This window comes from Balaenoptera physalus (genome assembly GCF_965194825.1).
Source record: "Balaenoptera physalus genome assembly, chromosome: 8".
NCBI classification, from domain to species: Eukaryota; Metazoa; Chordata; class Mammalia; order Artiodactyla; family Balaenopteridae; genus Balaenoptera; species Balaenoptera physalus.
Window position 1 is genome coordinate 54011674 of NC_138887.1, and position 12925 is coordinate 54024598.

The following is a 12925-nucleotide window of genomic DNA, read 5'->3' on the forward strand; positions in this document are numbered from 1 at the left end:
CTCCATCCAATCACAAAAAGACAAATCAGCCTTCAGGCAAATCAAATGTCTTCATTTAAAGCTTACCTGGATTTGGCACTCTGACCGTCTTTTCCCAATCTCTTAACAATCTACTTTCACAAACAGTTAACAACATGCATACTGAAAGGCATTCCTTTGCAACCTTATTTTTAAAAACAAGGAACTCTTTAGCCCAGGGAAGACTTGGGAAAAGAACAGTTCCTCTCCGAGTTTGCAACATGCGAATGTGGGATTAGTGGGTGGGCCCGAGGTGTGCTCAGGTGCATAAATACAGGTTTGGGCTGAGCCAGCACACTAGGAAGCTTGGACCGCATCGAGGCCATCTGGCTCACACAGACAGGTGGGTGGGGAAATCCAGGTAAGGCTCCTGACAGCAGTGTTGGAAGGGCACTTGTTAGAATGAGCTTTGGGCTTTGGTTACTGTGTAAAGTTGCAGACAATCCACAGGCAGAGGAGTGCAAGGTAGTTCCATGGGCAGTGAAATGGGATTTGGAGAGGGAATCATGGGATTTCCACCAAAGGCTTACTGGGACCTCTCTTTGGCAGAGCTATGCTCCTGAGCTGGTTCAAGGTAATGCTTTCTCCCTCAGGAAATGGAAGGTTTAAGAGTGAGCGAACTCCAGGAGTTTTCAAGCCCGGCACAGGGCCCAGCGTCTCCTGTCTTAGTTACTGAGCCCTGATCACCATCTAATGCTCTGTTTCTTTCCCACTGGCAAAGCAAAGACGTGCAGGACTGTGAAAGCTCAGCTCAGATTGGCTGCTTGGAATTACAGTTCAGAATATTATTGCAAATCAGAAAACAGTTTTCTTTCTGTGTCTAATATAAAGATATCCTTATTGCTTCTTCAATCTTTAAATTCATGGGATAGGCTGTAGGAGGAGAGATCTGGTTGCTTTCCTGAGGCATTTATGAACAGGGACACTGAAACCTCCTGCAAGGCATTCCTTGCTGAAGATAAGAAGACAGGAATATAATGAAAAGTGAAAAGTTCTGGTTTTGAAGAATATGTGTGTGTGTGTGTGTGTGTGTGTGTGTGTGTGTGTGTGTGTGTGTGTCTCCAAATTATCAATGTCCTCGGTGGTTAGCTTTCTGTTTTGAGGTGGTCTATGCAGGCAGTTTGCAGATCACAGTCTACTCAGTAATGAAAACTCAGTACAGTGAATCTCAGAAAGTCAGCTCAGAGCAGGATGTTTGTACGGCAGGAGTTTTATTCGGTTCCCTTGAGTCATCCTGCCATAAGACACGTATAAGATATCAACAGTTCCAACCTGAAAGATGCAGAGCTATAGCAAGGAGTCCTAGTAGCCACTTGCACAACAAGAATTGTCAGTGAATTAAGTACTTCACCACTAGTTTACTACTATTTTTTCTAATATACATTAGATGCTGTTGGTATAAAGAAACACAAAATCAAATGTGTCGATAAATTTAAAGTCATTATTTGCCATGATATTTTTCTGAATCCAACTAGTATTCCAAAAGTATAACTATTCTCACATAAAGGTTCTTGGTTTTTGTTGTTTACATTAAAAAGAAGCCTTTGTACCAAAAAGGCTGGAAGACTTGGAGCACACTTTAGTTGTTTCTGCAAAATGCTGGATAATAAAAATTGTTATTGGCATTTCCATATCTTTATGGGTATAGAAAATGAAGAAAGTGTATCCCTGTTTTTATGCTTTTGTGTTTTTTGAGTGAGATGTTGTGGGGCTACGTACGATGACACAGATAATAATTGGTCAGTTTAATACAAGGCATCGTCTGGATTTGGTGACTTAGCAACGCCTTTTTTTTAGAATTGGCTAATACTTAACAAAGGTTCCCACTTACTCTATCAGAACATGAGAAACTTTACTCCCTAAAAATACTAAGCATTGATGGTCCATCCTGCTTCCCTTGCAGAGTTCAGCTGATTTAATTCGAAACATACGCCAATATTAGAGTTAGGTGTTTCTTTTTAGGAAATTTCGGTCTTTGGCCCAAGCATCCAGCTTTGCATGTTATGGTCCCTGGATAACCCTAGTGATTGGCTAGTGCAATTCACTTTGCTAGCTAGCTAGCTCACTTCCTCACTCATTCATGGATCTTACCTTGCCATTCACTTTCCCATTCATAAGCATCTGCTTCACAGTAGTGTAACATTCCCTGAGAATTAAATTTGGAATACTGGGAAGGAAAAAAAATTAACAAAGAGACATCCATGGGGTTGGTTTCTCTGTGTTAGGAGTCCCATAGAATATTTTTGTGCACTAAAGTACATGCCTGTAGCCACCTACCTTAACAGGCCTGCACTGAGAATCAAAGAATTAGTTCACTGAAAGAAACCTGCACTGATGTATTTTAACCAATTCAAAACCAATATATAGAATTTGAGTAAATATTACACTAGGGAGAGAGTTTTGTGGGTGCAAGTTTTTAGTTAAAAGATAAAGCTGGCAGTTTCTAAATGAAATAAATCATTTTACTCAGATCTTATTCTTCAATGGCAGTGTCCTCATTTTAACAAAATGTTAAAGAAGTATGTATGTTTAGGGTAATTTTTTCAGGATGGGAAGATGGGAGCCAGCATTGCAAAATGGCACAATCCAAAAGCCTTGGTTCTATGCCCATCTCATTAGTCTTCATTTCTCTGAATTTCAGATTCTTCATCTACAAAATGAGACAATGGGGAGGTGGGAAAAGAGGATATAACCCTTAAGGTGTCTTCCAGTACTACAATTTTTTAAATATAAATTTAAAAGCAAATTCCCTTAGCTATAAGAATATATACATCTATCTACTTATTTTCTTAAAATATATATGTATTTATTTCTATATTATAGATTTCTATGGAGATTTCCATATTTTATCTAGTTGGATCTATAGCATATAGAGGTAGACAGATGAGATAGATTGATAGATGGATAGATAGATATTCATACTATGCATTCTTAGGAAAATTCTGTGGAAGGTAGTTTTTTACTCCAATTGCACGTGTTCAATCTCATCTAAGCCTCAATTCCTGTTGTATCCCATGGTTGTGCTACAATCTGAAGATTTCGAAAACTGCTAATTCTCTTTTGTTTTACTGACTTTTTGCTTATCTGTTTGTCTTCCATATCAGATTTGCCATGGAGAAGATTTCAGTGTCAGCATTCTTGCTCCTTGTGGCCCTCTCCTACACTCTGGCCAAAGACACCACAGTCAAACCAGGAGCTAAGAAGGACACAAAGGACTCTCAACCCAAACTGCCCCAGACCCTCTCCAGAGGTAGGAGTCAGCTTCTTGTCAGCCTCCAGTTATACATAATTGGTAAAGATTTAACATTCAGAGCTGAGAGTTGTGTGCTGAACATATTGTTTATGTGTTTGTTCTAGATTTATCAAAGTTTATAATTGTTTCTGCTTTCTCTAGGGGGTTTTGCTCTTCTTTAGCGTCAAGTATATACTGATCCCAGTTTTACCCCTGCTTTTCAACAGCTTTGGATCTGAGAATAGAATCACTTTAAATATACTGGTTCATTTTGTTCTAGGTTGGGGCGATCAACTCATCTGGACTCAGACATATGAAGAAGCTTTATACAAATCCAAGACAAGGTAAAGACAAGTTTTACAGAATTCCCTCAAAGCTCTCAAGAGCACCATCTAGTGATCTTTAGCTACACATGAAATTCTACTCATTAAAGATTATCCAATCTCTCTTTGTCTCTTAAAGCAATAAACCCTTGATGATTATTCATCACTTGGATGAATGCCCACACAGTCAAGGTAATTCATACTTCTAAATATAATTTCCTTTACAGGCTTTTAGCTCTAGGGCCAGGGTCCAGATCACTCATCTTTACATCCTTAGCACCTAGCACAGCTGAATTTAAAAGAATATTTTATGTAGTAAAAACATATTTTAAAGTAACTTCAAATATTTCCACAGTCTGTGTTAGCCACTGGTTCACATTTTGAAAAAACAAGCTCTAGAATTCATCCTTGACTTCTTGTCTTCTCTTACATCTCACATCCAATACATCCGCAAATACCATTGCTTTACCTTCACCATATATCCGAAAGCCAGCACCAGCCTCGTGGGCACACCACCTGTGCGGTCACACAGGACCCAGTGCTTAGTAGGTTCCTATGCTTGTTGTAAAGCTCTGTTGTTGCTGTCTTAAAATTCGTAATAATTTTTGAACAAAAGGCTCCATATTTTCATTTTGCAATGGGCCGCATATATTATGTAGGTCCTGCCCAAATCCAGCCACTTCCGATTGCCTCACTGCTACCACCCTCATCCAAACCAAGTTTAGATCTTGCCTAGACCTGTAACAGGCACCTACCTGGTCACCGGACAGTCAGTTCTCCACACGGAAGCCATCAGATCCTAACACTCACATGCTCAAGTGGCTTCTCATCACAGGTAAAATTAAATCCAGATTCCTGATCATGGCCCAAATGGCTGGACATGATCTGGCCCCTGGCTGCCTTGCCTTTCTTACCACTCTCGCCATGTTTTCCCTCCACTGCATCTAGCCTGGCCATTGTGCTTTCCCTCAAGCATCTAAACCCATTCCCAGCTCAGGGCTATTGCTCTTGCGGTCCCCTCCGCCATGTGTGACATATCCCTAACATCTTAGAATGCAGCACCCTCTCACTTCTATGTCACCTCCTCAAAGAAGTCTACCCTAACCACCCTGTAGCTTTTAAACCTCTTGCTTCGCTTCATTTTTCTTCAAAGTACCATTATCTCCACCTAAAATTATTTACTTGTTTATGCCCTGTCTCCTACACAAGCATTTGAGCCCTATGAAGAAAGCACATTATTTTTTTTTTCCCCCACTGCTCTATTCGCAGTACATGAAACGGTCCTGCCACATAGTAACCACTCAGTAAATATGGGTTAAAAAAATTAAGGGATGAATGAATGAATGATTGGATGAGTCCGTAGCGAAGCAAAGCTAGTCAATGGCCTAGATATTACTTCACTAACCATTTGCAGAAAGGGCGGAGTTGAGTATTGTATTACAAATACAGTTCAACTTAAAATCCAACAGAGAATAATGGTTTTAACTGGTGATGAAGTGAATGCTTAACCATCTTTTCTTTACATTATAGCTTTAAAGAAGACATTTGCTGAAAATAAAGAAATCCAGAAATTGGCAGAGCAGTTTGTCCTCCTCAATCTGGTTGTAAGTTTACTCTTCATCCTGCCATTTCTCTGGGGCTTAGAATTTAAAATGGATGGTCCACCCTCCCTACACATCTTAGCCACACTGCATTAATGGGGATGTGCTCCAAACATCTCATCTCAGATTACAATGAGGAAAGATTTTATTTCTTGCATGTCTACATTTTTATTGAGGAATTAATAATTTTAAGTTGTCTGAAAAATACGCTCCTGCGGTCCAGAATTTCTCTGCTGCTGTAATAAGTGGAACGTTTCTGTCATTAGAAATTCCTTGCTGTGCCCCTTTCCCCTGCGGTCCTCGCTGCTCTCCACCCATTCTTAGTCCGTGTGCCCTCTCTCCCCGGAAGAGACGGCTCTCCAGGTGTCCAAATCTAATCATTCCACATGTGCTGTGGCCTCATGCTTTCCCGCCCTACTTCACCATCACCACCCCTCCTGATGGTCAAGCTTTCTGCCTTGACAAGTTCTTCTGCTTGGTATACAAACAGTATCCACTTTCCTTCCGAGAGCAAACAGTCAGTAAACTACTCAGAAGACTACTCTCCCTAACTAGATGTCCCCTGAAGCTTCTCTCTGTCATCCTCTTTCCAGGTTGACAAGTTGGCTTTTTGAAGGAACATCCACGCCAGCGGTTCTGCCCCACCTCCCTTCCAAGGCTCCTCTTCCTCCTTCTACCCCTTAATATGAGTGACTTCATGAATCTCTACTTGACCTACTTCTCTTTTTGTATTTTATATTCTCTATGGACAATTTCATCGGCCTTTAATCAATGCCTGCTTACCGATAACTCCCACATCTTCCCCAAACACGCACCAGCTTCCAACTTACGCACACAGCCTAGTTCCAGAAATCTCGTAATCAGCTTCAACTCGACAGGTTCAACACCGAATTTATCAGCGAGGCCCAGGTTTTTCAAAAAGCTCTTTTTCCTCTATTCCTTATTCCATTAGAGTGTTATTCTAGAGGTGATCCTCCCACTCACCTCCGGCAGTCAAGAAGCCCTGTGGTTCTAACTTTGAAATATTCTTGCTATTGGTCACTTCCCTATAAATTGAGGACCGCTGTTTTAGTGTAAGAGTTTTTCACCTTGCCTAGCTTATTGCAGTATTACTAAGTGGCTCCCTGCCTACAAAATAAATCCCATCTAATCCCACATGATTGTCGGGGTAATCACTCTAAAAACCAAATTGCAATCATGGCACTTCTAACACCCCTCCAGTGGTTCTTTTTTTTTTTCTTCTTAATATTTTTTCTTTTTATTGTGGTAAAAGTCACAAAATATAAATCATACTATTTTAACCATATTTAATTGTACAGTTCAGTGGCAATAAGTACATTCACATCGTTGTACAACTCTTACCATGATCCATCTTCCGAATTTTTCACCTTCCTAAACTGAAGCTCTGTCCCCATTGAACTTTAACTCCCCATTCCCCCTCCCCACTCCCCGCACTGTCCCCCTTTGGCCCCTGGCATCTACCAATGTACTTTCTGACTCTATGAATTTGACTACTGTAGGTACCTCACATAAGTGGAATCAAACAGTATTTGTCTGCACCTAATGTATACTGGAATGCATGTCTAAGGTTAACTTAATATGTGTCCTGCAAACAGATTGTACCTTCTTTTTTCTTCCCCCTGTGCTATATAGTAGGCCCTCACCAGCCGTCTACTTCATACATAGTAGTGTACATATGTCAACCCCAATCTCCCAATCCATCCCACCCCCCTCTCCCCACTTGGTGTCCACACATCTGTTCTCTATGTCTGTGTCTCTATTTCTGCTTTGCAAATAGGTTCATCTGTACCATTTTTCTAAATTCCACATATATGCGTTAATATACGATAGTTGTTTTTCTCTTTCTGACTTATTTCACTCTGTATGACAGTCTCAGTGGTTATTTATTTATGAGCAGACGTAAACACTGTGGCGTGGTGTGCAAGGCCACTCACAAGCCAGCCCCTGAAGTAGCTTTCTAGCATCTTCTCTCACTACCGCCTCAGGTATCCCTATCCTTTAGTCCCATCCAAACACTTGGTTATATGAAGTGCTAGGCCTTTCCTCTACCTTTGTATAATCTTACCCCCTCCACTGCCTGGAGTAACCTCCTTTTCTATATAACTGACCCTTATTCACTTTTTAAAGATTCCTCTTTACCCACTTCAGAAAGTCCTAGCGGAACCTGCAGATGAGGCTAAATGTCCTGCTCTGGGCACCCAATGCACCTGTATATCCTTCATCGTAACATTTCACCCCCCTGGATCCTAAATATTCCTTCTCCTACCTGTATCTCCCTGTTAAACAGAGAAAATTAAAAAATGATAAATGGATAGACGAATTCTCAAGATAATCCTGTTTTTGCAGATTCTCTAAAAATGACTTCTGTTTTTTTTTTTTCATTATGCTATTTCCTCCTACCTCATCCAAGCTCCTTCCCCAAACACTGTATGCCTTCCAAATTCTCCCTTACTGAGTTTTTTGGCTCTTTGTTCACCACATGCATCAGTTCTTTACCTCATGTTCTGCATCACAGTCTGCTCTGTCTTATTATTTCATGCATGGAACTTGCCTCCCCATCTATATTATAAACTCTCTGTATTAAGAGATGTGACTTACAGTGTCTTAAGATGCCTAGCCCAGGAATGGACACACTGTTGTTTTAACAAGTTTGAAAATAACTGAAGAATATAAACAAACTGAAAGCTGCTTTTTTTTTAAATCTTAGTATGAAACAACTGACAAACACCTTTCTCCTGATGGCCAATACGTCCCCAGGATTATGTTTATTGGTAAGTAAAAGTGACAATGAGATAAAACACTGTGAACATTACACAAGTGCCGCCATATCTCTACCTCTGTCCTCCACACCCTCACGTGCTGCTGCACCATGGCCAAGGCCACGACGAAGCTCTACTGGGGAGGTTTAACTTTCAGTTTCACAACCTATTTTCATTAGGAAATGCAAGCTTCTACCTATTTCCATACATGACATTTTTTTCTTCATCTGCTAATATTAACTTCTCATCTTCTGCCACAAGTACACCTGAGAAGGAAGTACCCTGTTAACTGTTTAAATGTATTAATCATTTCCCTGAATTATATCAGGTCTATAAATATTTAATCAGGCAAACTTTTGATTCCTGTGCTGGATTTTTCTTTTTGACATTTTTTGATCATTATTTCTAGGCAAGTTATGAATATGGGCTGAAAGAAAAAAAAAATCAAAGGAGACATGCTCCTTCCTGCCGCTGGTACTTTTCATGTGCCATTCCCTCTGCTGGAAAGCTTTTCTGCTTCCTCCCTTGGTACCCCCAGGTCACCTGGTTAATCACTGTCATTCACTGACCTGCTCAAACTCCCACGATGTGCTCTTGTGGCACCATGTTCCTCTCAATGGTCACTCTTTCCTCAGTTTTAATTTTGTATTTATTGGGTGATTGTTTAATAAATATTGCCCCCCATGTGGCAGGGACCAGATCTTCTTCAGGTCACCATCATATTTTCAGCATGACCCTGTGGTAGGCTCACAATAAGTATTTGTTAAATGACTGAACAAATGAATTGAGTTTGGCTTTGATCAAAGTGATACTGATAAAAGGACAATCCATAATTAAATCCATCACACAGCAGAGCTCACTCAGATCAAGCAGATCCCCTCTGTAATTCATCCAAGTTCACACTAACCTATAAAACAGGGGCAAGAAAAAGTGAAGGGAGAAAAGGAGAAAGGCCGAACTAGAGCTAATCTTACAGGTTTGGTTTTGTTGGGATTTAGAAAATTTAGACCCTTAAAGGAAAGGGCCCTTATAGGTCATCCAGTCACACCCTGTGCTGGAATTCTTTTCAGAGTGTTCCTGTCTAAGGGCTTTTTAACCCCCGTTCGATTCCTTTGGTCATAAGAACTAGGTCCCAGGCAGCTTGCTCTTCCGGCTCAGTAGTTCTCCACGAGGCCTGCACATTAGAATTGCCTGGAAGATCTTAAACATCAGGCTGCCCAGGTTACACCTCAAAGCAATTAAATCAGAATCTCAGTGGCTGGGACGCAGGTGGCAGTCTTTGAAAGCTCTGCAGATGACTGTGCAGCCAAGGCTGTAAGCCAATGCTTGGGAGTCGAAAACGCTTCTCTGATGTCACTGTATTATGAAGATGAGACCCTGTGTGTGTATCCTCTACAGCGGGCAGAAGCAGAGTAGGTCTTAAGTCTTTCTTGAAGAAACGAAAGTCTGCTTCCTGTGATTTATGTCTGCTGGTTCTAGTCCAACATTCTGAAAGGACAGGGATTGTCCATCAGGTACCGGTGACAGACTTGGCATCCATGTGGCTGGGCCTCATCTTTCCTCTTCATCTAATTCTCAGGACACGGACCATAGCCTCCTTCAATCACTTCTCTCAAGGCAAGGTTGCTAGGCCTTTGCATATCCTAGTACCTCCCTTCTGGATGCATCTTATTTATGCCTGTTTTTTCCTCATTAACTGATAACTTCAAGTAAATATAAAACATGAAAAAAAAAAGGATTTCAACCTATAGGAATATACGTATAGGGGAAGACGCTTAAATCTCTATTTTTAAAATGCAGCTACTTAACAATAAAGTAAAAAAACTACACACTTATTTCGCCTTGGCTGGTCTTAAGGGCTTGCATTCTTTTATTCACTTAAAACAAAAAAACAACTTTGGTTTGGAAAACTAGCATTTGATGTGAGTTCCTAATTATCCAGGTTGCTCTTGGTAACATATTTCAATTACAATATAATCATTTCAAAAATTTAAAATAATTCTTTAGTAGAGAATGCCAATGTTTTCACCAAAAAAACAAAACGCCATCCCAAGAATGTATATTACCCTATTTTCAGGTTGCTATAGATAGGACAGCAGGGTTCTTAACCTTTTCCACAAATAGCGCTGCACGGCTGTTGAATGCTCCCAGTCTGGCTTTGGGTACCGGCTGCAGAGGCCAGGTTGCAGACCGGATGGAGTAGAATCTCATCCAGCAGGACACATTGTGTTCTCTTCATGGGATGTGGATACACATGTAGCCTTCATCATGCAATAGGGGTTATTTTGAAACATAGTACTCCATTCCCTTTGGCTTTTTCTTTGTAGACCCATCCCTGACAGTTAGAGCCGACATCACTGGAAGATACTCAAATCGTCTCTATGCTTACGAACCTTCGGATATGGCTCTACGTAAGTGTTACCTCCTTTGAACATCTGTTTCACTGCTGTACTGGGAGGAGAGCCCACATGGGGAGGGGAGAAAAAGCTGTGCTCAGAGACCCCAGAGAACCAGTCTGACCCTAACTGGCCTTGTGTCCTCCAGCAAATGACATTCAAGCATTGATCTCACTTTTTTAAAAACTCAATTAAAGATGAGTTATTTAGATTAGGTATCTTTTCCTCTAGGAGAATCCTAGGACCATATTACCTCCTTTTCAGGTTTCTCTTAGGCTCACTTAACTCCTTCTACCACAGACCTGAGCGCAATAGTAATCGTACCATTACAATAGCAACAGTAGCAATCTGCATGCTTTGTTAAATGTTTTCCAAGTAACAAAAGTGAAATAATTTAGTCCAGCTTATTAAAGTTGAATTCAAGTTCAATTTTAAAGATCAGTAGGAAAGATGGTTCCAAATAGTTGCCAAGATACTCACTTCCCCTGGGGTTGCCATAACATGAAAAAAAAAAAAAAAAGTGTGAGACTCAAGGCAGATGAAGAACCTCAATGAGAGGCTGTACCTAGTTGTGACATCTAATTAGTCCTTCTGGGAAGAAAATTGAGTCTTGTCATAAGAACCAATTCACTCAATGACTAGTGACTATGTAGACCTGCACTGCCCAATGTGTCAGCCATTAGTCACATGTAGCTGTTTTAATTAAGACTTTAAAATTCAGATCCTCAGACATGGTAACCACATTTAAAGTACTCAGTGAATAGGCATTGACTATTTTTCATCATCACAGAAATTTCTGTTGGGTGGCACCAACCTAGAACGTTATGTTGGGAAGGATTATGAGGTTGTGTCTGGGCAGCAGGAAAGAATGTCCTGGTCCATTAGCAATGTCTCCAGTAGGTGCTGGGTGTGCCAGGGGAAGCACATTCTAAATGTACTGATCATTCTTGAGATAACAGTATAGATCTTAATAAGACTTTGGGTTCCTTAAAGGCAGGTATTCTGCACAGGTAATATCACCGTGCCTTGTAAGAAAGGCAGTTAATAAACATTGGAAGAGAACTAGATTATAATAATAAAAGCCATTTCACATACTTTTAGAAAAAAATTTACAAGGTTACCAACATTCACGCTATATCTATCAATATGATTTCTGATGATGTGTTGACTCTCATAACTTTTTCCCACATTAGTGCTTGACAACATGAAGAAAGCTCTCAAGTTCCTGAAGACTGAATTGTAGAGGAAAAACAAAATCTGCAAGCTCCTCCCTTTGTGTTGGGCCTTGAGACTTGGAACCAGAGGAGATTTTAGAAGACTGTGGAGAAGGCAGAAGCACTGGTGAACCTACGGATTAGCTTATGGTTTCATGTTACAACAGCTCTTTTTTTAAATTTGGTTTTAAGTATACATGTATGAAAACAATATCTTATACTACCAGAGTGAGCCATGATTTTTAAAAAAATAAATCCTTTTAGGGGTGTTCAAACTGTTCTTTTTTCCCCCAACTTGGTCTTTCACAGAAAAGCTCTTCGGTTCATTCACCAAATAGGATTTTCAGACACACAAAATGTTCAAAAAGAGGACAAGACAAACCTAATTCAAGCAATGAAGCCCAAAAACAAAGTTATCATCTCATCTCACCATAGTTTCTCACTGGGTGACTAAAAGTAGACATGAGCTTGAACAACAGAAGTATCAAACGATATGCTCTAGTGTGAAAGAATATCTAGAAAGGCATCCCATGAAAATCAATACCGAATTGAAGACCACCCCTCCTCACCCTGGCCAGAAACTCCAATGGACACTCTTGAATTTAGCAATCCAATTTTAGTTAGATTTTGCTCTCAGAGAAAGCCTCTGGCAGGTAGCTTTCTCCTTCAGAAGACTAATTTTGTAAAAAAAAGGTCATTCAAAGAATATCTGTATCCTTAAACACACCCTAATGAAATCCTGAAAATTAAACTCATAATATATTTGGTCTCTTAAGGTTTTAGAGTACTGGCCAGGAATAAATTCAGTTGATATGTTCCCATCTTCTTCACCCAAATGTGACTTGCTGGGTAAAGAGCAAAGGGCACTGACATCGTGTCCATGGGGTAAAGATCAGAGGTTACTACTTATCTTTGGATGAGGTGAGAGAGGAGGTGCCATCAGATAGGGGAGCACTTTAACTACTTTTAACTCTTTATTCTGCTGCAAAAAGTAGAACCATGTATTAATTCCTTCACTACATATTTAATCTCACATTCATTGTTAGATAAAATTCCTTTATCACCCAAACCCCACTGCCTTCTTTGGCCCCTGAATGGCTGTGACGGTCTGTGCAATGCTTTGCCTATTGGTTATCTATTGCTTGTCTTAATTAACTTTGTTTGTTTGTTTGTTTGGATACAGCCTTTTCTGAATAGATTCTTTGGCATTATTAACTTTCCCAGTTAATACTTTTTAAAATACTTTTCTCTCACACAGTACTGTCAAAGAGCTCTGCAACAGAAACCTATGTTGTTGATTTAATGACATATAAATCCTCAGCAAAAATATCACCAGAGGGATTGGGTGCCCTCCTTGTAAG

General features: G+C 40.2%; 1 protein-coding gene across 2 annotated transcripts; it reads left to right on the forward strand.

Moving 5' to 3' along the window:
• Nucleotides 1-261: 261 nt before the first annotated feature.
• Nucleotides 262-11839, forward strand: AGR2 (anterior gradient 2, protein disulphide isomerase family member). 2 transcript variants are annotated; one of them, XM_082472795.1, is made up of 8 exons: nucleotides 262-361; nucleotides 3123-3268; nucleotides 3531-3594; nucleotides 3713-3765; nucleotides 5104-5177; nucleotides 7903-7966; nucleotides 10282-10365; nucleotides 11544-11839. In XM_082472795.1, exons 2-8 carry the CDS (start codon nucleotides 3130-3132, stop codon nucleotides 11591-11593), a joined length of 528 nt encoding a protein of 175 aa, XP_082328921.1. In that variant the 5' UTR covers nucleotides 262-361; nucleotides 3123-3129; the 3' UTR covers nucleotides 11594-11839. The 2 variants fall into 2 exon arrangements, with proteins under 2 accessions (XP_082328921.1, XP_082328922.1); XM_082472796.1 differs by having other exon boundaries at nucleotides 300-379.
• The last annotated feature ends 1086 nt before the right edge of the window (nucleotides 11840-12925 follow it).